Source organism: Miniopterus natalensis, chromosome 17 (assembly GCF_054644295.1).
Source record: "Miniopterus natalensis isolate mMinNat1 chromosome 17, mMinNat1.hap1, whole genome shotgun sequence".
Classification (NCBI taxonomy): Eukaryota; Metazoa; Chordata; class Mammalia; order Chiroptera; family Miniopteridae; genus Miniopterus; species Miniopterus natalensis.
In genome coordinates this window covers 24903192-24927433 of record NC_142097.1, presented here as the reverse complement: position 1 = coordinate 24927433, position 24242 = coordinate 24903192, and the positions used below count along the sequence as shown (strand labels likewise).

Sequence of the window (24242 nt, the reverse complement as noted above, 5' to 3'; positions counted from 1 at the left end):
TCCTCTAGGAGTCTTTCCTGCAGAAAACAAGCTCGGGGCACTCTTAGGAAGGACCACAAAGGTTCTAGATCCGGCGAGGGGCGGCTGAAAGAGGCTGGGGAGGAAAAGAGAGCAAAAGTGCTTCAAGAGTGATTGTGGATTCCTCCAAATCCTGTCCCCCTGGCACCAAAGGCCTCCTCTCAGGAGGTTCCCTTTTTTCCACTGTGCCAGGCCTATGTGGTCCAATAAAGACGATGCCCCGGGGCTTCTCGCATTCCCCCACTCTCCGGAGGACCCTCTTGGGGTCCGCCTTAAGCAGCAGCCCCCATTTCCGGGCCTGGCGGCGGGGGGCTGGAGGGCGAGGGGGCGGGGCTGCGGTCCTACGCCCGCCCCCATTTGCTCCGCGGGGCGGACTCAGCGGCGGAAGTGGTGCTGCCTCGAGATCCCCTTCCGCTCGGAGGCGCTGCCGGGGCCGCGGAGCTGACTGTGGCTGGGGAAGAAGAGCCGGCCGGTGGCTGACATGCAGCAGGTGGGTCCAGCAGAGGTCACTGGAGCTGGGTAGTCCCGCGAGGACTGTGCTTGCTGGAGGATCCCGCCTTTGCCCGGTGTCCGTTCTTGGTTCCGTCCGACCCTTCCCGCACCCCCCGCGCCCCAGGTTCCGCCCCCTTCCTCTGCTCCGCCTCGCTCGGTCTGGTGCCGGGTCCGGCGCCTCAGACCCTCTGCCGCCCGCCCACCCTTGAGGGCCCGGAGAGGGCGTCCCGGGTCGCCCCCTAGAGCCTCCCTGTTCACTGTGAGGGGAGAGGCGAGGGGGACGGTGTCTGGGTTTTAAGGGCAGGAGTTGGATATGGGGAGGGGTCAGGGTTTCCTACTGAGAAGGGAAATATGTACGCGTCCCGGGAGGTCTGCGTCTCGCTGACATCCGGTCTCCCTCAACTTCCTTTGGAATGTTTTTCTAATTGACATAAAAAGGGCCCTTTAAAGTATCTCTCTTGAGTTCGTAGAGGCGCACAGCAGCGGTGACACTCGTTCCTGACTGCATAATTGCACGTGCCCCGGCAGCAGCTGACTCCCTGCCCGCTGCCGCGACCGTGGGAGTGCCTGTCCCGTGCCGCTCCGCTGCGGCTCCTCGCTCGGAGCACGGGCCCGGCTGGTCTCCGCGCCCAGGGCTTCGGCTTTATACTGCTTAAATACCCGAAACGCACCCAGATCCACAGCGTAAGGGCAGCCACTCCCTGGAACCCCCCGGTTTGGCCATCCGGCTGCCGACCAAGTGGACAGTTTCGCTTTAGCCAGAGCTCGCTGTGTTTGAACTTGAAGTCGTCTTTTCCCCTGCAGACTCATTCTTCCCTTGCCACACCCATCCCAGCGAAAAACCTCGGCATTATCTCAGTTTCTTTTCTCCCTCAATTCCCACATCTAATACCAGACCTTGCTCAGCTAACTTCTTTCTGTTCTCACCTTTGTTGACGTGTTTCTCACCGAGGTGATTGCAGTGGCTTCCCAGCAACTTCCAACCCTGGCTGCCTGCACCCAGTCTCCAAATAGTAACTCCTGTGATCCTTTTAAAACACAAGTCTCATAGTATCACTACCTTGCTTAAAACCCTTTGATGGATTTCCATTAACTATGGGAAAGGGTGATTTCCTAGCACAATTTAGAGAACTCTCTGTGATCTGAATCTCCTTTGTGCACCCTAAGGTGCAGTAATATGGCACTGCAGGCTGCACTTGCCCATACCTTGCTGTCTCGTGCTTCTATGTCTTTGCACACAAGCCTGTCTACCTAGAAAGCCCCTTCTCCTCTTATCTGCCACACTACCTTCTACTTGTCCTTCGGAGTGCTCTGCCCAGGCAACACTGCCTCTGCATCACCTTTCCCCCAACCCAAGGCTAAATACTCCTATGCCCCTGCAGCACCCTGTTCGTAATAGCATAGTGGTTGAGAATGCAGACTCCTGAATCAGGCTTCCCTTCATCAGGTTCTGATGAAGTCAGTGCCTCAATTTTCTCATTTGTAAAAGGGAGATAGTAATGTGCCTACCTCACAGAATTATTGTGAAGATTAAATGAAACAAGGTGTATATAGGGCTTAACACAGTGAGCACATGAGTGCTCAGTAAATAAGTGTTACCTATTATTGTTTATATAAGAACAATATAGAGCAGTGGTTATAGCTTTTAATTTCATAGGCTGCTTGAGGACAGTTGATGTGGTTTATTTATTCTGTCCCAGAGCCTGAAAGCCTGGCTTTTTGTCAATAAGTAAAATGCTGTGGTAGAGGGCATTGGGGGCAGGGTCTGGATTTATCGAGTGAGGATTTAAGAGTGAAAAAGACCCAGACCTGATGTCAGTCTGCTCAGTAAATGAATTTGAAAATGGATAATGTTACATGGCAAGCATTAATTCTAGAGAAAGTGCACAGAGCTCTGGGAACCCAAGTCAGAGAAAGGCCCACAATTGCCGAAAATTAATGAGGGGGCCTCAGTGCAAGAGAATGAGTTTACCAGAGGGAGGTGGAAACTCTGGTGGGCTCAGAGAATGAAGAGCTGGGTCCTCTGAACTGAGCTGTTGGGGGGTGGTTCTGAGCTGGGCAGGAGGGCAGAGGCAGCCTCCTCTGCTGAGATTGAGGATTCCTTTCCTCAATTGGCCATGAGGAAGTGCCCCTTGGGTTAGGAACCTGCAGGCACCATTCCCTGGCATGGTCTAGAGGCCTGGTACTGGTACCAGTTGTTTGGGGGCAAGCCCCCTGCGGTAGGCTCAGTCTGTGGGCCGGGTCTGTGCTTTAGACCAGAGGCTAGGCCTTTGCTCCCTGCTGTTTTGTGTGCCTGGAATGCTCATCCTCCTTGCCTCCAGGGATAGATGCAAAGATTCTTTTTTTTTTTTTTTTTTAAATATATCTTTATTGATTTCAGAGAGAGGAAAGGAGAGGGGTAGAGAGATCGAAATATCAATGATGAGAGAGTCATTGATCAGCTGCCTTCTGCACGCCCCTGACTGAGGATCGAGCCCGCAACCCTGGCATGTGCCCTGACCAGGAATGGAACCCTGATCGCCTGGATCCTGGTCAACGCTCGACCGCTGAGCCACGCCCGGCTGGGCTAGATGCAAAGATTCTTGAAGGCCTAGATCAGATGGCTCCTCCTCTTTGTGGCTTTCCCAACCTCACACACTCCAGTCTGGGTCAGATGTTACTTTTTCTGGGAGCCTACAGTCCTTTTTGTTTGTTCCTCCCTAAAAGCGCTGATCTCAGCATAGCACAGTTTATTATTTATTTGTCAGCCTCCCTTACCAGACCGGGAGCTGCTGAGTGTCCCCAGGGACTAGCAGTGTCTGGCACATTGTAGGCTCTAGTATGTGTGTGCTGCGTTAATTTGTGTTCTCATACACCTAGACTTGTGCAGATGACACCAAAAATCCTGTACATTTGACAGCTCATACTTGTTCCATTGAGTGGCAGAGATTGTTGGCTCCATTTTACAGATGAGGAAGCTGAGACTTGGCAGGTAAGGTCAGGGTCACTGAGCAGGGACTTAAGAGCTGTCTCCTGATACCAAGTCCATAACTGTGTCCTGAAACTGCCTCAGAGTCCTAGCCCCCAAAGGGGCAACTGGGACGTCAGTGAGACAAAGGACAAGGAGGCCACCCCTTCTGACCAGTTGTGTATCCCAGCTGTGAACTTTTTCTGGCTGGGAAGTGACTGATCCTGGCTTTCGTCTCAGGGCTGGTGCTGGGAGGAGTCTGAGTTGAACCACCCCTACCCCTACAGGGGACCTTCCCTTGCGTGAACTGGTAAGACTGAGATCCTTCCGGAAAATGACTGGCCCTTTCCAGACTGACTTCGGGAACTTGTTCTCATTAGCCCCGGGTTTTACCCAACAGCAATAAGGGCCGGAGTGGGGCCTGACTCTCCACCCCTGAGTGGGCCAGGGTCATAGAATCACAGAGCTGGGGGCTTCCCGACACTTAACATGGCCTAGCCTGTGGACGCGCGGGAAGGCTGAGTGGATCTCAGTTTGTTAGGCTTTTCCAGTAAACTACCGCAGAACCTCCTGGGCTGGGGAGGGGAGGGGAGGGGATCGTGATGAATACAGTTTCTGTTTTGGCTTGACTCTTCCCTTTCCACTTCCCCAGAAGGAAGGGAGAAACAGGCTCTGGCCTTGCTTTGCAATCTCATTTGTCACTGCGGCGGTGCCCTCTCTTTGAACTTTTACTTGTCCAGGAAACTTCTCAAACCCTCTGTGGGTGGGGTGGAGTAGGAGCCAGGCAGCCAACTGGGCCAAGGCTGATGGCAGGAGCCACTGAGCCTTGAGTTACGGAGAGCCTTATATGTGCCATCCTGCGTCAGCTCCCTGAGACCAGAGCTCATTCCTCAATCCAGCAGTACCGATGGAACCCTCAGTGTGGGCAGAAGTGCTGTACACTGGACATGCCTAGGCATGCCTGGCCCAGGTCCCTGCCTCTAACACTGTACCCATGGCCCCTAATAGTAGTAACAGTTACTGCTAATTAGGCATAGGCACTTTGCATGTGTTACTTCTAATCCTTTTTAATAGCTCTGTGATATGGGCACTATACTGTCCTGTCCCCATTTTATAGATAAGGAGACTGAGGTTCAGAGAGTGATGTGGTCAAAGGCACACAGCCTAATGAAGAATAGCCTTGGGGTTTGGACCCATGCCCTTTCTCCTGTTACAGGGTAGGCATTGTGGATCCACAGACCAGTGAACTTACTGGATATGTGCCCTGGCCAGGCAGTGTGACCTGGGCCTTAAGGGCTCCAGGAGAGATGACTTTGAGGCTCAAGTCGTGTAAGGGGAGTGCTGAGCCAGAGTTCTGAGATCTGGAGCTGGGGAAGCCTAGCGGGCCAGGGAGGCGTTGCCCAGGAGGTGATGTCTGACCTGTTCTCATCAGTCAGAATTTTTCCCCAAGGGGAGGAGATGGGTCTAGAATGAGGGAACAGGGGGAGTAGAGGCACAGGAGGAAGACCAGCCGGCCATATGGTGTCCTGGGAGCAGTTAGTGGTCAAGAGAGTACTGGGGTAAGGGTATTACCCCACATAGCAAGAGAGAAACGCTGGTGTCTTGCTGAGCCCTTCCTCCATTGCCTTGACCTTTGCTCTCCAAGGAATTTAATTCACTTCCAGTCTTCTTGCAAGTCCAGGTTCAGGGAAGTGGAGGGGAGCAGCCACAGCCACCCTGCCTGAGGGCATCCAGGAAACCAGTTCCCCATACCAGCTAGTGGAGGAGGTGTCTGGGCTCTGGACAGGGCAAGATACCAGCAGAGGGTAAAACCCAGCTCCAGGAGAGATGGTCTGGACTTGGCAGGGTGTGAATGTGTGCATGTGCTCCAGTGGGGAAGGGTGTAAATAATCCTTCAACACATTTCCTGAATATCTACTATGATCCTAGCACTGTTCTGGATCCTGGGCACATAGCAGTGGACAGAGCACTGAGAGTTCCTGCTCTCATGAAGTTTGTGTCCCAGTGGGAGAAGATAGGCAGTAAACACAGACTGCTAAACAAGTGCTGTGGAGAGAGAGTAAGCAGAGTGAGCGGTTAAAGGGTGGGGCTAAATAGGGAGTTCAGGGAAGGCCTCTCTTCAAGGGGACTTTTACAGAGAGACCAGATAGAGGAAGGGAAAATGCAGAGTCCTAGAGGGGAGCTCCAGACGGAGGACAGTAGGTACAAAGTCCCTGGGGTGGGCGCATGCTTGATGTGTCCAAGGAACAGAGAGGGACTCATACTGCTGCAGCAGAGGGTTCAAGGGGAAGAGGCCAGGGGAAGAGGGGGCTCAGAGGCCAGGGTAGGTACTTTGGCCTTTACTCTGGGTGAGCTGGAAGCCATTGGAGGTTTGGGGCATTGGGGAGGTATTGTCAGACTTTTCCCAGATTGCTCTGGCTGCTGTGTTCAGAATAGACTTGGAACAAGGACAGGGAGGTAGTCAGGAAGCTATAGCAGATGAGAGATGAGGCCTGGGGCATGGTGATGGTGGTGGTTATGGTTAGCAGTGGGCAGATGCTGGCTGGATTTTGAAGGAAGGGCCAACAGGACTTGCTGATGGTTTGGATGTGGAAGGTAGAACCCTGGGATCTTCACAGGCCCACCTGGGTTGCCGTTAACTTCTTTGGGGTCTTTTAACACCTGCTCCCTGGCCAGCAGAAGCTCTGGAGGCAGCAGCTACTTTTGGGTTTAGTGGGCCCCAGTCCAGCACAGAGGGAAGCCTGCATGCCTCTGGGGTCAACCCTGCTCCATCCTGGCTGGTAGAGTGGGCAGGCCTCTCTGAGCTTCAGTCTCCCCATCCCCTTCTTATCTCCATAGCTCCTGGTGGGGGATATGATGAGTGAAGGAGAGGGTGCTGCAGGTTGCCACACAGGCCACTGCCTGGATTTGTTTCTTCTGTGCTGCCTGTCTAGATGGTCTGCAGAATCCACACTGCCCAGAATGTGGATTATTTCTGGATATAGATGAGACCTGTTCCCCTACCCCGGGGTCACAGAACACAGTTCTTTGGAACAAAGGAGCCAGAACTTGCACAGTTTGGCCCAGCTCTTCGGAGGAGGTTGGGAGGTAGGAAGGGCTAGAAGACTCAGAGGTGGCAGTGGTGGCAGTGGTGAATGTGTGTTTAGCACTTACTCTAGTGCCAGGCACTGTTTTACACTCTTCCTATGCATTGCTATCTCCTCTGATGTCCTAGACAGCCCAGGATCGAGAGAGGTACCCCCAGTTTCCAGATGTAGCCTCTGAGGCTTGCACAGTGATTAAGAGGCATTATTCAAATTGCTGACTTGCCTTGGCCAGGAAACACTGGCCAGGAGCTATAGGCTACTAGGTGTAGAGCTGCAGAGATATGGCTGCACCTTCTGGCCTGGGGTGTGACTGAGACCTGACAAGGACCCCTTCTGTACCCCTGCTACCTAAGAACTGTGGAAATTGAGACCTGGGGGTGACTGGGAGAGGGAACGGGAGCTTGGAGCTGCAGTGGGGCCAGGCACCAGTGGGAAGGGGTATCAGAGATCAGTCCTGGCACTCCCTGAAAGCCTTTGCAGGCAACCAGGACAGCCTCTCACTTCCTTCCCCACACCCCACATGGGAATTCATCTTGGCCTGGAGTTGGAGTATCTAGGCCTTTTTTTTTTCTTTTTTTTTTTTAATTCCTTACCCAAGGATATGTTTTTATTGATTTTAGAGAGAGAAAAACAACAGTGTGAGAGAGAAACATCAGTTAGTTGCCTCCTATACATGCCCTGACCAGGGATCAAACCTGCAACCTGGGTATGTGCCCTGACCAGGAATTGAACCCACAGACTTTTGGTGTATGGGCTAATGCTGCAACCAACTGAGCCACCTGGCTGCCTTGGCCTTTTTTATATATAGATGAGGGAACTTGGACTGAAGGCTCCAAGAGCTTGCTCTGGGACACCTAGAACACCTGGCAGGTGAATTATAGAGCTCAGATTTTAACAAAGGTTTTTGGGGTGATTTTATTACATGTCACTATAGTGTAATAAGTCCCCCCTACACACATACACTTAATTTCTCTCTCATCTGAATGGTCTTGCCAGCTATTTGTTCCATCTCAAAGCTCCTGCCATATAGATGTCACATATGGATGTCTGCCCTAGGAGGTAGCAATTATTGTTGCCTTTTTTATTGTGGTAAAATATATACTTACCATTTTAACCATTTTTAAGTATATAGTTCTGTGGCATTAAGTACAGTAGGTCCTCAAATAAACGTTATTTGGTTCAATATCATTTCATTATAACATCGCCGCAGGAACTTAACTCTTGTTTATATCAATTAGCCTGTGGTAAAATTAGTTTCATTATGCACAGTTTGGTTAAAGTCATAGAACATTTTGAGGATGTTAAGTGAAAACTTACTGTATTTTATTGTTGCTTTTATTTAATGCAACTGAAGAAACCAAATCTCAGAGTGGTGATATTTGGCCCAGATCACAAAGCTGGTTAAGGGCGGACTGAGATTTGAACTGTGATTTCATAGTCCAGCTCTCTTTCCGGGATATCAGCTGCCTGTTGTCTGCTGTGAGTCCTGGACCCCACCCAAAGCTCCTGCTGCACTGGCAGTACTGGCCTTTCCTGGGGACCTGGGGGGTGGGGTGAGGGCTTTTTCCTTAGCTCTCCACCTTGCCTGGAGACCTGACTTGCCTCTTCCTCCCACCCCTCTTCCCCTTCTAATCTAGGATGATAAGACCTCCAATTTCCTCCCTCCCTCATTCCCTCCTCTCCCTAAGCCTTAGCAGCTCAGCTTCCATAAATACATTGAATGTCAAGTCTGCAGCCAACTCAGGCGGACTCCTTCACGCCACACATGCTGTTCCACTCCCAACACCTCTGAAGGCGACTGGGAGGGGCCGGTGACAGCAGGTGGTGGGCTTGAGAGGGAGGTGTTGCTCCCAAGGGGCTGGATGTCAGCCCTGCTTGTCTCCAGCTCACAGCACTTACGCCTGCCTTCCCCTCATCAGGAGGGTGGGCATGGTGGCACGCCTAGCTGTTCTGCTGGCTCTGCCACCTTCTGCCCTCAAGGGCCAGGGGGCCAGAGAACAAGGGCTTTGGGGACTGTTAAGGGCAGTTCCAGGCCAGGATGGTTTCCACCTCTTAGACTGACAGGTGGTCTGAAGGAGCTGAAAGGCCTTTTGATGTCCTTTGACTGAGTGTGCCAAGGAGTCACCCCGAGTTTGTAGAAAGTCTGACTGGTGGGGCTTTCTGTGGCCACCTTCTGGGGAGGACCCATAACAGTCCTGTTTTTATGTTTCATATATTGAGGTTCCAGGTAGGGTTTTATTTTATTTTAAAGTTTCTCTTGCTTAAAAAGGGTGTGTGTGTGTAAAAAAACCACTGACCTTTTTCCTTGGTGAGAAGGATTTGCCCAAAGTTACTCAGGATTAATAGCTGCCCCAAGACCTGGGCTCAGGTCTTAACTTCTGACCGGGGCTCATTCTACCACAAGCTCTCTCTTATTTGGGCTTTGAGCTACTTTCATGGGGGACGGAGATAGAGAAACACCCCCCTCCAGCTCTGTCCAGCCACCCCCACCCCTGCTTCAGAGCCCCCATGCTTGGCTCCCACACACCCTTGCATCTGTAGCTCCCAGGCTCCCAGCACCTCTGCTCTCAGCCCTCATCTGTGTCTCTCGCTTCATCAGGGTTGTCTGCGTGTGTGAGTGTCAGTGCTATTGCCACTCTGAGTGCGTCTCACACCCAAGCTGCTGCCACCCAAGTCCTGTCCCCAGGGAGGGAGAGAAAAGCCAGGGGGAAAGACAGACACAGGAGCAGGCTGGAAGCAGGGAAGCCATAAAGCCCTGCAGTGAGATAAAGAGATAGGGCACAGGGAGAAAGGGACAGGATGAAGGCAGATAGAGACAACGGACAGAAACACAAGAGAAAACTAGAGAAGGGGAGGGAGAGACTGATCTGATGGGAGTGGAGAAAAAGACTCATAGATGGGAGAGAGATGGGGAGGAAGACCCAGAGACAACATATGGGCCGCGGGGGGGGGGGGGGGGGGGTGGTACAAAGCCACTTACAAAGAAAAGATAGAAAGGTAGTGTGTGAGATAGGAAAGGGGAGAGATGGAGACAGGTCTGACAGGAGACAAGAGTGCTATTAGAGATAAGGAAATGTCACTTGCCCTGGAGCTGAGGCCCTGTCACGGTGAGGGATGCGCTGAGCATGCAGTCTGGCACGCACCAGATCTGGCTGATAGATGTTGGGGGGTCCCATTGCCAGTGGCCTGTCACATCCCTTCTCTGACTGTCTCTTTCCAGAGCTGGGCTCAGCTTTCCTTCAGTACTCTCCGGATGAGCTTTGATGGGAACCCCAAGAGTGTGGTGTTGAGGGGTGGCCTTGGGTTGGTGCCTCTGCTTAGAGCCATCTTTCGGGCTTGCGCAGAGGCAGAGGGATGGATGAGCTGGCTTGTTCAGAACCTCCTGCCAGCCACAAACTGGGGCCTTGTTTTGGACCTAGTAGATTGAGGGGACTGTGGCAGGTAGTTGATACAGCAAACATTTAGAGGAAACAGTGAATCAAGAAGAAGACTGGTTAGATCTTACCTTCCCAGCGTCAGGGTCAAACATCTAGGGCTCCCCTTCCACTGGCCCCCAAATCTGTCCACTGGTGCTGGCAGGTGAGAAGACTCAGGGAGACTCTTAATCAAGTCCTAGAAGCTCAGGTCCCACCACACTGAGTCAGCTCCTCTCTGGCTCTAGACTGAACCTTTTCTTCCCCCACCCAGGAGACAGGGCCTTTTAGGGTCCCTTGCAGCAAATTGGTGGAGCAGGGATCTTAGGCTTGGGGGCCACAAGGGCCATGCCCCAGGGAGGGAGTGCCCGGGACCCCTTTTGTCTCTAGGGTTCACGAGAATTTTGGCAGCATAGCTGCACGGGCAGCTAAGGGATGGGTAAGTCCATTCTCTCTGCTGCGCAGCGTGTTGCTGAGGGCCAGGAGACCCTCTGGATCATCCATTTATTCAACAATCAATTATTAAGCACCTGTTAGTTTCCAGGCATTGTGCTGGGCACTAGGAGACAGCAGTGACCAAGTCAAGTAAAGGCCCATGGAGTTTGCAGAACAATAAAGAAAACATTTCAGATAGTGATGAATCCACTGAAGAATGTACATACATGGCACTGTGACTGGGGACAGGAGGCTGGGAAGCTCCGAGGAGAGGGCTTTTGAATTGTCATTTGAAAAGGCTGGGAAGAACATTCCACACAGCAGTGGGACAGAGCTAGGTCCAAGGTCCCAAGGTGGGACAGGGCTGCCACATTAACGGACCTGAAAGAAGGCCAGGGTGGCAGTGATAGTGAGATGGGGGAGACCTTCTGAAAGGAGCAGGGCAGAACCTCACCCCACAGGGCCTGGACTGCAAGGGTGTGTGAGCAGGGTACTGCTATCCTCTGACCGGTGGGAGCCTTTGGAGGTTGTAAGTGGGGATGCAGGGTCTGATTGATGTTTTGAAAGGCTTCTCTGGCTGTTGTGTGGAGAAGTGGCTGTTGCAGGGTCAGAGAGGCAGCCTGGAGACACCCATTAGGAGCAATCTGTAGTGTCTAGTTAAGAGACATGGTTGGGCGTCAGATGGGGGTGGTGGGGGTGGCACTAGAGAGAAGGGACTAAGATGTCCTCCCTCCACACCCACAGAGCACTAAGAGAGACTGCTCTAGGAAGTCTGTCCCAGTTGCCATGGATTAGTGGGTGGAGGGCAGGGCTGGCTGCTGGGAGGGAATGTGGCTTTGTGCTTGGAAAACAAAGAACAGAGCTTGGGGCCCTCTTCTCCTGGGGGTGGGGGTGGGGGCAGGCGAGAGGAGAGGCTGTTGACAGGACCAGAGGCTGAACCACTGGGCTGGGCTTGGCAGGAGCAGGCTGTGCCCCCAGGTACTGGAGAGGACCTCAGAGCCCTCCAAGGGTGAACCGTGGGGCTGCTGGGCTTTGCTGGGGGTGGTGAGGAAGGAAGACAGATGCTCAAACCCCTCTAGCCTGGAAGTCAGGCTGCTGGAGGGAATTTGGGCAGAGAGGGCCCTGGGCTGTAGGCTTAGGGGGTGTGTGGCAGAGGTGTTGGGGAGTGAATGGGGCCCCTGGGGCCCGTGTGAAGGGTTGAAGGTTAACCAGACCTCCAGGACCCTAATGTGCTTGACTTGACCCAGCTACCCTCCCTCCTCCAGCTGTGCCGCTGAGGCCCCACCCTCCCTGCCTTGAGGTGGGGGCCCATCAGGATGAACAAACTGTCCAGGGATTTGGCCTGTGACTTGGAGCGCAGCCTGCCAGCCGTGGCCTCCCTAAGCTCATCTCTGTCCCACAACCAGAGCCTATCATCGCACTTCCTCCTGCCACCGCCTGCGAAGCGCCAGGCCATCTCTGATGTCCGCCGTACCTTCTGTCTCTTTGTCACCTTCGACCTGCTCTTCATCTCCCTGCTGTGGATCATCGAGCTGAACGTGAGTGGGCTCAAGGCTGGGGCACAAGCTGTATTGTGGGGCTCACCTGGGCCTCAGTTATTCCACCTGCCATATGGGAGGGTTGATTTCCAGGTAAAATGAAGATTGGGAAGAACAGCTCTTCTCACCTCCCAGAGAAAGAATATGGAGCTCAGAGGGGTTGAGTCATTTGTCGCAGGTCTCTCAGCAAGCACGGAGGCCGGATTTGAACCTGCCTCTTGTTCCAGAGTTCATATTCTTGATTTCTGCAAAAGGAGGAGAGACCCCAGCTAGCTCTGACTGAGCTATTGAAACCTTTGTCTTCTTTCTGCCTTACATTGCTCTCTGGCTTCATTCATTCATTCAGCAAGTATTTTGAGCCAGTACTGTGTCCCAGGCACTGTGCTAAAAGCAGAGGGTACAGTGGGGAGCAAACCAGTAAAAACTCCCAGTTTTCAGGAGCTCCCAGCTCTCCCTCCCCATTTTGGACACTCCTCCAGGCCCCCCCCCCCCCCCTCTATTCAGCCTCTCTGGGTTTGATGAGATGCCACCTAGCAGCCTGGTGATGAAGCTGCCTCTCAGTATAGGGTCGGCACCCCCTCCCCGTGCAGTGCTTGGCCAGCTGGCAGTGAGGCCTGACCTCTGGCACTGACCGGGCAGAGCAGGACCTGACCACAGAGGCAGGAGCTGTGGGAGCAGGGCTTCCTGGACTCCGCCCTATCCCAGCTCCTCCTTTGAATTAACTGTGACCTCAGCAAGGGACTCAGCTCTCTGAGCCTCCCCTCGTTTCCTTCTGTAAAGTGAGAGTTCTGGATGGCAGATCCCTTCCTCCAGGTCCCAAGCTCGGGTGACAGGAAAATGATGACTTTGTTGATAGAAGTGAGGGGTTTGGAGAAGGGACTGGTTTAAGGTGAAGAGGATAGGTTTGATTCTGGGCATGTTGAGCTGGAGGGCAACTAGGGCTCTGAGGACGACTGTCCTTTGTGCACAGAGATGAGCTGGCACCTTCAGCGACAGAGAGCCACAGCCACAGGGGACCTTGGGGACCATCTTACCAATGAAAAAGCTGAGGCCCAGCAAGATTCAGGGCAGTTCAAAGAGCTTCCACAGTCTTAGCAGTCTTCCTTTTGAAGGTCCCATCCAACATCAAAGCAGGCACTGAATTCCACCCACATCCTTCATTCAATATATATTGTCTTGCCAGAAAAGAGTTGAAAATATGTTGATAATTTTACTTTTGAAATTATCTGGCTGTATTGGCTGTAATAGCTCAGGCACACGTGGGAATTCTTGCAAAGTGAGAAAACCTAACCTCCTAATTGTTTTCAAATGTAATGAAAATGTTAAAAATGCTGGATTTAGCAATTAGTAGAGTCAATATAATGTTTCACTTGGTAGACACTTAAAGTTTTATTAATTTTCAGTTTTGTAGCTTTTATTTTGTATTTTGGAGCATGTATATTTTTCATTTTCTAACGGACTGTCTAGTGCCCAGTGGCTGCAAGGACCCAGCAGGGTCATGAGGTCTTGCTGCCAGAGACTGGCAAAGTGGGACTGGAGCTCAGCTCTCTTGAGTCCTGGCAGGTGTCCGGGCTGAGGGAGAGTTCTCTGTAAAGAGAAAAGGTGGGGCAACAGCAATTGTTAGGGGTGGGAGGGGCTGTAGAGCCCAAGAGGGAGCAGTCTGAGGAGGAAGAGTAGGGCCTGGGTGGGGTAGGGTGTCACGCCAGGGCATGGTGTCATCAAACTCTGCCGGGATCAGGGTAGTCTGGAGGTAGACGCCCGTGGTGGGGATGTGCAGGAGGGGGCTGTTCTAGTGTCAGTGGGGGTGCTGTCCAGACTGCTAGCTCCCTATCTCAGCACCAGAATCACCAGGAAGCGTTATAAAGATTCCAGATGTTCAGTTCGCTCTAAGATTCAGACTCAGTGGTCTGAACATCTGTATCTTTGGTCCCCGGCCCCAAACTTGGATCATCTGCCAGAGATTAGAAGCTCCTGTCTAGGTGGTGGTGAAGGGTCTTTCCACTCAGGCTTCAGTCTGGCTCCTGGCTTCCATCCAGGCCCCCTCTCTCCCTAGCCAGGGTCTCAGGGGTCCCATTGATAGTGTGTGGGTGGCTAGGGCAGGGATAGGGGCGAGGACAAGTCTGCTTACTCTCTATGCCATCCTCTCTGGCAGTGTGATGGATTTTGCCCATTAAGCCCAAACCTGATCAATTGGTTTGCCACGTGGGGCTCTGTCTGACATCACTGCCCACCTCTGGCCCCCATCACCCAGATGGGTGATTGACTGGGAAGACAGAGCACTGAAGTGGTGGGAGGGAGATGAAATGATGTGAGGCAAGCTCCCAGCACCCAGTCTGCCAGCCTTACCTACTGGCATAGGGCCCAGTGCCTCCCTTGCACGGTCCCGAGGCCTCCGCATATACCCCTGCCAGGGTGGTATGTCGACGATCATCAGTGCTTGAGCCCTGCTTGCCTAGGCTGCCTGGATCCTTAGGGGGATGATGTTAGTGCTGGGGTCCCAGGCCTCTGCCTGAGCTCTCTTGGTGCTTGGGGGCCCCCTTGGGTGGTGGCTTAGCAGCTACAGCCTCTCTTCTAGATTCCACCCTCCCTCTGCCTCCTCCCCATCCTGAGAGGTAAGGGGTAGCCACAAGAACTGGGTTCTGCCTGTAGAGCTGTTCGTATCTTTTTCTTTCAGACCAAAACAGGTATTCAGAAGAACCTGGAGCAGGAGATCATCCACTACAACTTTAAAACTTCCTTCTTTGACATCTTTGTGAGTGACCTTAGGGTTCTGGGAGCAGAGAGGGAACAGGGACATGTAAGACTCTCTTTTTACTGCAACACACATTCTAACCTGACCAGGGAGACTCTGCTCCCATTCCCAGGGAGGCCTTAGTCTTTACAAAGGTTGCTGAATGAAGTCCCACCTTCAGAGCCCCCCCAGTGGGAGGGAGAAGACAAGACTCGGGTCCAAGGAGGTCTCATCCAGGTTGTCCCCAAAGAAACTCTGACTCAGCTGTTGTTTCCTAAGTTGTGCACACCCATGGGGAGGGAACCTGGGGACGCAGGACTGGAGGGGGAGGTCAGCCTTCAAGGGTAGGGGGTACTGGCTTGCCTGTGATGGCTCCCCACTCCCCCAGGTCCTGGCCTTCTTCCGCTTCTCTGGACTGCTCCTGGGCTACGCGATACTGCGGCTCCGGCACTGGTGGGTGATTGCGGTAAGATGCCACTTTTCCGACAGCTCTGGGGGCCCTGGTGGAGCTGGTGCAAGGGATCGGATGGAGGACTCATTCCCTAGCCTCTGTTTTCCCTCTTTCCTCCCTTCCCCGGGGCAGGTCACCACGCTGGTGTCCAGTGCCTTCCTCATTGTCAAGGTCATCCTCTCTGAGGTCAGTGGCTCAGGGTCTTGCTGGTCTGGTGGGCATCTGGCCTGAGGGATGGGTCTCTCCTAAGAAGGGACCATTTCTCTGGGTTGGGCTGAGGAGGTGGCTTCTCCTTTGATATTCCAAGGAATCCTCTTCACTGGCTTCCCCCACTTGCCCCCCTGTAACACCAGGAACAGAAAGTTCTTTCTCCAGCCTAACCTCAGTTTTTCCTGCTGCAGAATTTATTAATTTATCTCAGAGGCATGTGCCACAGAGAGTCCCCTAGCAGCTGGTACCAGGAGTGGGATATATGCCAGAGTTGGTAGTCCCAGGAGGGAGCCTGCTCTGGATTTGTGGTGACCCCCTGCCATGGAGCTCAGCCCCCTCTCTCCACAGCTGCTCAGCAAAGGGGCATTTGGCTACCTGCTCCCCATTGTCTCCTTTGTCCTTGCCTGGTTGGAGACCTGGTTCCTTGACTTCAAAGTCCTACCCCAGGAGGCTGAAGAGGAACGATGTGAGTGCCAGGGGTAAGGGGAGGCAGTGAGGGTCATCCCAGCCCAGCGCCAAGAGAGGAGTTTTTCAGGCATGAGAGCCAGTTCTGAGTTGTCAACCTGAGTAGCTTCCAGGAGCCTAAGAGTGAGCCTGGGGCAGGGGGACTCCAGTATGCTCAACTGTCCTTGGTGTAGAACAGTGGCTGCCCATGTCTGCTCTCCAGGGTATCTTGCTGCCCAGGCCGCTGTCGCCCGAGGACCCCTACTCTTCTCCGGAGCTCTGTCCGAGGGCCAGTTCTATTCACCCCCAGAATCCTTTGCAGGTGAGGGCTGGTGGGTGGGGGAACTGCCTTCAGGGAGGGGCTATGTGAGGAGCGAGGTAGGCTGAGTCTGTTCTTTCTATTCCTTCTATGGTCTCCCTGGGGAAAGCCAGCAACCCTCTCCCACACACACTTCTATCCATCCCCCCCACATCCGGCTTTTGTACCCCACTCTCTCCCCACCTCTTCCCATCGTCATCTGTGCTTGTTCTCTGCAGGGTCTGACAATGAATCAGATGAAGAAGTTGTTGGGAAGAAAAGCTTCTCTGCTCAGGTATTTGGTGCCCCCACCGAATAACCCCCCCCTATTTTTGGAGTGGGCATCCCAGAGAAGGGCAGTGCTGGGCTCAGCCAGGGTGGGCAGGGGCTTCCCAGCAGAGGGTAGACCTCAGCAGCTTGAATGCTACTCAGTGCCCATTTGAGTGTCAACCCCACTGTCTGTCAGGCCCACTGGTCTGCCTCATGCCTGGGAACCAGTGGGAGCAGCCAGAGCCACAGCTCCTGGCCCCAGAAACCCTCAGGTCCTGGAAGACCAGCTCACACTCCATGTCTGGCTGGGTCAGGCTTCCATGAGCAGTGCGTGGAGTGTCCAGAGAAAGAGCCAGCCATGAACAAGGTAGGGTGCAGGGCCCAGGCTGACCCCCTCCTGCCTCCCACCCCTGACCAGGAGCGGGAATACATCCACCAGGGGAAGGAGGCCATGGCTGTGGTGGACCAGATCTTGGCCCAGGAGGAAAACTGGAAATTCGAGAAGAGTAATGTAAGAAAGCTTTCTCCCACCTGCCCTGCCCATGTGTGTTTGGGGTTTTCTCTCCTTTTTCTGAGGCCTGAGAAATAAGCCCAAGGATTACATGGGTTGGAACCATATCCCTGCCCCAGGAGAGGGGTCTGAGCTGGGGTTGGCCTCTTGGCAGGAGGTCAGGCTGGATTGGATGTTTCCACTGCCTTTCCCCCTTCTTCCCCCTCATCTCCCTGCTGCTCTGCTTCCTAGGCTCAGCTTTGAAGGGGAAGCCAGGCTTCTGCCGTGTCTGGTGTTTTGTTTCATGATCAAAACAATATTATCTAAAAAGATGGCAGAGAGCTTGGAAAACAGAGGGGAAACATCCCTGTCCCTGTCTCTGGCTAGTTCCCCTGGCAGCACTTGTCAACCTGGAGACGTGGTTCTTCGTGCTTACGGCCACAGCTATGCTTCTGTCTTTTAACTTGGTATCAAAAGCCTTTCTCTCCTTGTTGTGGACATTTGTCGAAACCACTGTTTTTTTTTAACTGCTGCTCAAATATCCCCAGACTCCTGGAGTTTTCTGCCCTGAGCTGTTAAAAACCTGAAGTCACCCATTCCTGAGCCACCAGCCCACCCCCTATTCACTGTTCTCCTTCTGTCCCTCCCACAGGAATATGGGGACACTGTGTACACCATCGAGGTTCCCTTTCATGGCAAGACGTTCATCCTGAAGGTGAGGGAATTGGGTGTTCTGGAGCATCCTGGAGCCTCCTGCCCCATCTGGGACTCCAGGCTGAGGGGCCCTCTGGCTGATTTCTCCCTGCCAAGAGGAAAGGGCTGCTGTGCCCGAGCACCCAGCCCTCTCCTGCCCTGCCCCAGGCCTTCCTGCCCTGCCCTGCGGAGCTGGTGTACCAAGAAGTGATCCTGCAGCCCGAGAGGATGGTGCTGTGGAACAAGACGGTGACTGCCTGCCAGGTGAGCCTGACTGGGAGTCACGGCCTGGTCACCTCTCAGGACAGAGGCCAAGTGACATGGTAGTTCAGGGGCAGTCATGCCCTAGCATGACCAGTTACCCCAGGGGACCTGGATCATGTCATTGAACTGCTCGGTGTCTCAGGTTCCCTATCTATAAAATGTTTCCTGGAAAAGGTTGGGAAAATGGACAGAGCGCTCGGCCCAGGCCCCGTGAATGGGAATGGCTGTTAGTAAAGGGACCTGAGCAGAGAGCAGGCTGGGCTGGTTGTTTCCTGAGGTGCTCAGTTCTGCTGGGGTGGGCTGCACCTCATGTCTCCCCTAATGGCTCGCAGATCCTGCATCGAGTGGAAGACAACACCCTTGTTTCCTACGACGTGTCTGCGGGGGCTGCAGGTGGCGTGGTCTCCCCCAGGTGAGTTCCCACCACATCCCCCCACTCAGGCAGGCCTCCTGTTCCTGCGTCTTGGGCTTGGCATCCCCCTGACCTAACCCTCCCTCCCCCAGGGACTTTGTGAACGTCCGACGCATTGAGCGGCGCAGAGATAAATACCTGTCATCAGGCATCGCCACCACCCACTGCGCCAAGCCCCCAACGCACAAATACGTCAGGTGAGCCTTGCCTTGCCCAGGGTCCTCCCAGCCAGCCCCTCCCTGGGTGGCTGTGAGGACAAGGCTGGGTATAATATGTACAGCTGGGGACTTTCTCCTGCTGAGGCCCCCTTCCTGGCCCCTGCCCACCGGGCTTTCCCCTTCCTGGCCCCTAATCCTGCTGATCGCTGCTCTGTGCTGGAGACTGGGGGGGTAGTGTCTGGATCCATGCCACCCACTCTGAAGGGTAGCTCCAGGGGTAGACTGGGGATAGAGCCAGACCCAGGCAACCAGAGCAGGAGACTTGAGTCCCCTTTCCCCTTCCTCTCCCTGTCCCTCTACCTTGCCTTTCTTCTGGGGCGCTCGAAGCCCTGCCAGAGAAAGAGGAGGTACACTTTTCCTGCTGCCTATTCCAGGCATCTTGCAGCTCTCTCCCTGTCTAATCCTCGACTCCAGTGCCACAGGTGGCCTCCTCCCAGAAACCTCACCCTTCCCCTTCCTTCCTGGAGTTTGCAGAGAGCACTGTTCTTTGGGTATCAGACTGGGGCTCTGGTCTCAGCACTACCACAAATTTGCTGGGCAACAGGCCGAGCTCGTTTCCTCTTGGGGTGCCAACTTCCTTACCTAGGGAGTGGGCTTAGGAGTGCTGGGTGGAGCTGTGAGCAGATTAAATGGGGTGGGGTATGAATACAGCCCATGCCCTGGACATCTGAGAGGGCACTCCCTCCTGGAAGCCACCGGTATTGCACTGCTCCCCGAATTGAGCAGGGGTGAGAAGTGCCTGCCCAGCCCACCCCCTCACAGCTAGAGTTGACCTGAAATCGCTGGACATAGTAGTTGAGGGCTGGGAGGATGGTGAGCTCCCTGGGGGTGTGCAGACGCTGGCAGGCTGTTGTAGGAGTGTGCGAACATCCCACAGTGGGTGGGGATGGAAGCTGTGGCCTCTGGGGCACCTGTTCTGGCCCTGCTCAGGTAGGGCAGCAGTTGCTAGACTAGCAGATCCCTTCCTTCTTCCAGCCACGTCCAAGATGGGCCAGGAATGGAGGGGGGCAGGTCAGGGGCCTTGCCTGACTTCGAAGTCCCCCCAATGGTGCCTCTCTCCTTAGGGGAGAGAATGGTCCTGGGGGCTTCATCGTGCTGAAATCGGCTAGTAACCCCCGTGTTTGCACTTTCATCTGGATCCTTAACACAGATCTCAAGGTGAGGGTGCTGGGCTGCAGGGCAGGCTCGGTGGAGTAGAGGGGCTCTACTGTATGATCTCGGGGGTTCCCTGCTCTGCTCAGGGCCTCCCCTGCCCTCTGCCTCCTTTCTTACTCTCAGATTTGGGGCAGGGTCTGGATGGTCTTGTTGCCCTCAGTTGCTGGAGGGCCTGTGGCTCTCGTTTCATACCTCTCACTCTTGAGGCCCTGAGGAGGGGTGGCTGGCTACCAGCCCAGCCCCTCCTGGGTCTGTTTGTGTGGCTCATGCCAAGACCTGGGCACAGTATGTTCTTCCTGCCAAGGGGGAGGGGTCGAGGGTGGCCCAGGCGGCATTCCAGAGCTGCACCTGCATTCTGGCCCAGAGCACTCCCTGCGGTGCCAGTTGTTGAGGGAGCCCTGCCGAGAGCAAGCTGCCCTGGAACTAATTCCCGCCTTCCCCAGGGCCGCCTGCCTCGGTACCTTATCCACCAGAGCCTCGCAGCCACCATGTTTGAATTTGCCTTTCACCTGCGGCAGCGCATCGGAGAGCTGGGGGCCCGGGCATAACCATGTCCCCTCACTACCCTGCGGGCCGGGGTTCTGTCGCTACGGCCTCCAGAGCCAGAGGGGACCCATGGGACTGCCCACAGAGGACCTGGCCTCAAGCAGTGGGAGGAGGAAGTTCCCTCCCATGGCAGCCCCCTGACCCCAAGCTACCACGCTTTACTGTGCCTGTGCCACAGCCGTGAACAGGTTGTGGGGTCAGGCACCTAGACCAGGCTCTGCCACTGAGGCAGGTAGAGTCTGTCCTGCTGATGTTTACATGGCATCCCTGCCTCCTGGAAGGGGAGATCCACTGTGCCCTGCCTAGCCAGGGGCAGGGGCTGGAATGGGAGCCTCAGACCTGGTGGGAGAGGCCCAGGTCCTAGGCAGGATGGCGGCCCCAGCAGCCTTGTCACCACTGTTAAGGTGCAGGAGCCCCTTCATCTGCCTGCTCTCTCATCATGGTTTTGGGGGATTATTTAAAGGGTCTGGAACCTTTTTCCACATGTACTTTTGGGGGAGTGGGTGGCAGGTGGGGATGGCGGATGCTGTCAGTGAACTTCTGCCACTCCCAGGTTCTCCCCCACCCCCAGGGCCTCCTTGGGGACCTTTGTAATTTGAGCCAATTAAAAACATGGAACTCAAAAAAAGCAACCATCTAGCCTGGCCTCTTGAGGGAAGGGCAGGGTAGCACTGTGCAGGTGGGGAAGGAGTGAGCCACCACCGTGGCCAGATACATCACAGTCTCTCACACCCTGGAACCAGCGGGGGCTCAGTTCCTGGACTCCACCCCCAGCCCTCCCTGCACACACACACTCCCCTGAATGGTTCACTGGGCGGATGACTGGTCAGAGAAAAATGGCCCACCGCCCGCCAGGCTTCCTGTGAGGGAAGGTCAAGTTAAGGTCTCCAGTCCAGGGCTTGGGAGGAGGTAGGAGAGACCCAGCGGTGCCCATAGCAGGCTCTGGCTGTTTCTGGGATCCCATGACTGGCAGGGGGCTTGGAGGTGGGGCCTGGGCTTCCTGGTCACTGAGGCACCTCTGTGATCTCTGCTCCAGTCACATACCCCTCTGCCTGGCCACACTCTACTAGAGTCAGATCCCAGGTGAGCGCCAGGATGCTGCCCTCCCTCCCTGCCTGCAGGCTCCCAAAGGAGCCAACTTACTCAGAGTGGGGCCCGTTTTGGTCCTGGCTGTGTGTGACCCTGGGCACGTCTGCATCTCAGCCTCCATTTCCTGCTTTGTAAAATGAGACTCTTGGGTCACAGGGCTATTATTAGATTAAAAGATACCAAGACTCAGGTATAATGCCTCAGTAATCAAGAGTATGCAGTTTTGCCCCAGGTAGGTGCCAGCTGTCCCCACAAGATCCTCATCTCAGCTCCTGTCACCGCCTGTTCTGGTGCCCTTTGCTTCATCCACCCAGTGATTCCCATGTTCCTCCTCCCCCCGTGCCCACCACCCTATGTGCCAGCTTCTTGCACCACGAGGCTGTCCCAGCAGCCATCCTGCTCCCTGTGAATGAGGGCCAGGCCCCGCCCAGGTGGCACATTGGAGTTGGCAGGCCCCAGAGCTCTGGTCAGGCTGTTGTGACCAGAAAGTGGGGAAAAGGAAGCCCAGAAAGGGGCAGGGACTGTCCCATTGTCACATCCATTAATGGTTGATTTGGGGCTAGAGCCAGATCTGCTGACTGCCACTCATCGGAGCCCCTGGATTGCCACCTCACCCCGTTTCACCCCACTTGGGGTATTGGGAATAAAGCTGGGGGCCACTCCCACACCTACTTGCTCCACCGTGACTGGCTGGATTTGGAGACCACTCCTCTGACCACTGGCTGTGGAGAAGGAAAAGGTTTGTGCCCAGGCTCCCAGGTGTGGAATGAACTGCCAGTGTGTGGTGGTGGCCATCGAGAATTGGGCCTTTAGATGCAGACACCTGAGGGTGTGGTTGCACTGGCCCTTTCTGTGGAGGGACACAGGGATGTGTCCTTGAACCTAGGCAGCAGAGAGCAGAGGGCAGGGGCCTGACCACCTGGTACAGAGCTCAGAGGGGCCTCAGTTCCTGTACTTTCCGACTCTGTTTATAGACAAGCCTCTGTCCTCCCTGGGTGAGGGGGAAGGGATGGAGCAGACAGCAGGTGCCAAGGTGGCACGAGGCTGGGCATGTGCCTGGTCTCAGACAGTGTCCAAGGAGTGTCAGACATTTGAGGTGTTGCTCTGAAGACCCCTGCCCCCACCAGAGTATCTCAATCTTTTCAGAAGCTGACCTCTGACCTGGTGCCAGCCCAGAGTCCAGGTGCCCCAACCCCCGCCCAGGGCCCAAAGTCCCCCATCAGAGTCTTGGCTCTTCTTATGGCATCTGACACCAGAGGGGCTGAAAATAGCCCCTGGAGGAGGGGGAGGAGGGGCTATTTAAAGGGCCTGGAAGGAGCAGAGCTGAGGGAGAGGCTGATCATGGCCACTTCTGAGCTGAGCTGCCAGGTGTCTGAGCAGAACTGTGAGCGCCGAGAGGCCTTCTGGGCTGAATGGAAGGATCTGACACTGTCCACACGGCCTGAGGAGGGGTGAGTGCTGGCGAGGTGGGGGTCCCTCCTCCCTTCCCCTACAGCACCCTGCCTGAGCCTTAGGGAGCAAGAGCACACAGTTTCCGGGGGTGGGGGCAAGGAGAGTGCCCACCAGGCAGAGCGAGGTAGGGTCACCCCTCTTGAGCCCAGGGGGTCCTCTGCCCAGCTTGTGAGTGAAGGGTAACAGCTCTCAGGAGCTCAGTGCCCTCTCCCCTCTCCTCCCCAGGTGCTCCCTGCATGAGGAGGATGCCCAGCGGCGTGAGACCTACCACCGACAGGGGCAGTGCCAGGCGCTGGTGCAGCGTTCCCCCTGGTTGGTAATGCGTATGGGCATCCTTGGCCAAGGGCTGCAGGAGTACCTGCTGCCTTACCAGCGAGTGCTGCCACTGCCCATCTTCACCCCCACCAAGGTGGGCACCACCAAGGAGGAGCACGAGGGTACCCCCATCCAGCTGCGGGAGCTGCTGGCACTGGAGACAGCCCTGGGTGGCCAGTGTATGGAGCGCCAGGACATGGCGGAGATCACGAAGCAGCTGCCCCCTGTGGTGCCTGTCAGCAAGCCAGGCACCCTTCGTCGCACTCTGTCTCGCTCCATGTCCCAGGATGCACAGAGAGGCTGAGAGGGACTGTGACTCAGCCTCCACTGTGCCCACCCTGGGCTGGGCCCTTCCTGGCTAGGATCATGGAGGGGAGCTGCTGGCCATGGATGCTTTGTAGTTTGCCCAAAGTTGGGGGCTAGGAGAGGAGGGAGCCAGAGGCCAGGATGCCTGGGTCTCCTGAGTTCCGAAAGGGAGGGGAGCAAAGACAGTGGGCACGAAGTGTGGACAGCTAGGGGCCAGCATAGCTGAATACCCCAAGCCCCAGGAGAAGGGACAAAAGATGCCTGAGTGGGTGACCCAGCTTCAGAGAAGGATGAGGGGAAGGAAGGAGATCTGGAATGCTATGGGAAAGAGGCTTGGAGAAGAGAAGACCGGGGGAAGGGGGATGTGAAGAGGGCAGAGGCAGGGTGGAGCCCCCAGCACCCTCTTAGCGCTGCAATAAATGCTCAGTCGTGTTCCAGTTTCATGTCTCCTTGTGGTTGTAGGGCCAGCCCATTGGTGTCACCTCCCCCCCTCCCCCCCATGCTCCCTTCTGGGAACAGGCCCTGCATCTGAACTAAATATGGCAGAGCTAGTGGGTACACCCCATGTTTGGGGGGAACAGAGCTGTAAACAGGGGGCTGTCTGTCCAGTCACCCTTTGATACTCTTGACTGCTGTGCAGTCCTGGACTCTATGTCCAGTCGCCTGGCACAGGGCAGTGCCCAGGAGGCCAGCTGGCATCCAGGGTTTGTTTGATCTCTTGGAGAAGATGGAGGGAGCTGGCACTACGACTGTCCTTGGCTGTGCCTCAGTGTGTGGATGGGGTCAGTGACCCCAAGGCTGACCTGCCTCAGTTCTGAATCCAGACAAAAGCAATCTTGGTTGGGGTCAGGTGCTCCAATCCCAATCCCAGGGTGGGTTAGTTGGGGGTGAGGTGGGAGTCAGGTTCCTGTCTGTGACCCTTGCAGCTGTTGTGGTGACTCATGTTCCAACCTGGCTGCCTGGCCCAGC

The 24242-nt window shown here is 55.0% G+C and overlaps 2 protein-coding genes across 3 annotated transcripts; both read left to right on the top strand.

Annotated features, from left to right (window-relative positions):
• Nucleotides 1-423: 423 nt before the first annotated feature.
• Nucleotides 424-20739, top strand: STARD3 (StAR related lipid transfer domain containing 3). Of its 2 annotated transcripts, none has more exons than XM_016202278.2 (15): nt 424-508; nt 11657-11929; nt 14604-14681; nt 15049-15126; nt 15244-15297; nt 15670-15787; nt 15989-16087; nt 16303-16358; nt 16752-16844; nt 17476-17538; nt 17685-17780; nt 18113-18192; nt 18285-18389; nt 19475-19568; nt 20009-20739. In XM_016202278.2, the coding sequence occupies exons 2-15, from the start codon at nt 11708-11710 to the stop codon at nt 20111-20113; spliced, it is 1341 nt and encodes a 446-aa protein (XP_016057764.1). In that variant the 5' UTR covers nt 424-508; nt 11657-11707; the 3' UTR covers nt 20114-20739. The 2 variants fall into 2 exon arrangements, with proteins under 2 accessions (XP_016057764.1, XP_016057765.1); XM_016202279.2 differs by having other exon boundaries at nt 463-508; nt 11798-11929.
• A 103-nt stretch (nt 20740-20842) lies between these two features.
• Nucleotides 20843-23505, top strand: TCAP (titin-cap). The gene is made up of 2 exons (XM_016202280.2): nt 20843-22651; nt 22878-23505. The coding sequence occupies exons 1-2, from the start codon at nt 22440-22442 to the stop codon at nt 23269-23271; spliced, it is 606 nt and encodes a 201-aa protein (XP_016057766.1). The 5' UTR covers nt 20843-22439; the 3' UTR covers nt 23272-23505.
• Nucleotides 23506-24242: the final 737 nt, after the last annotated feature.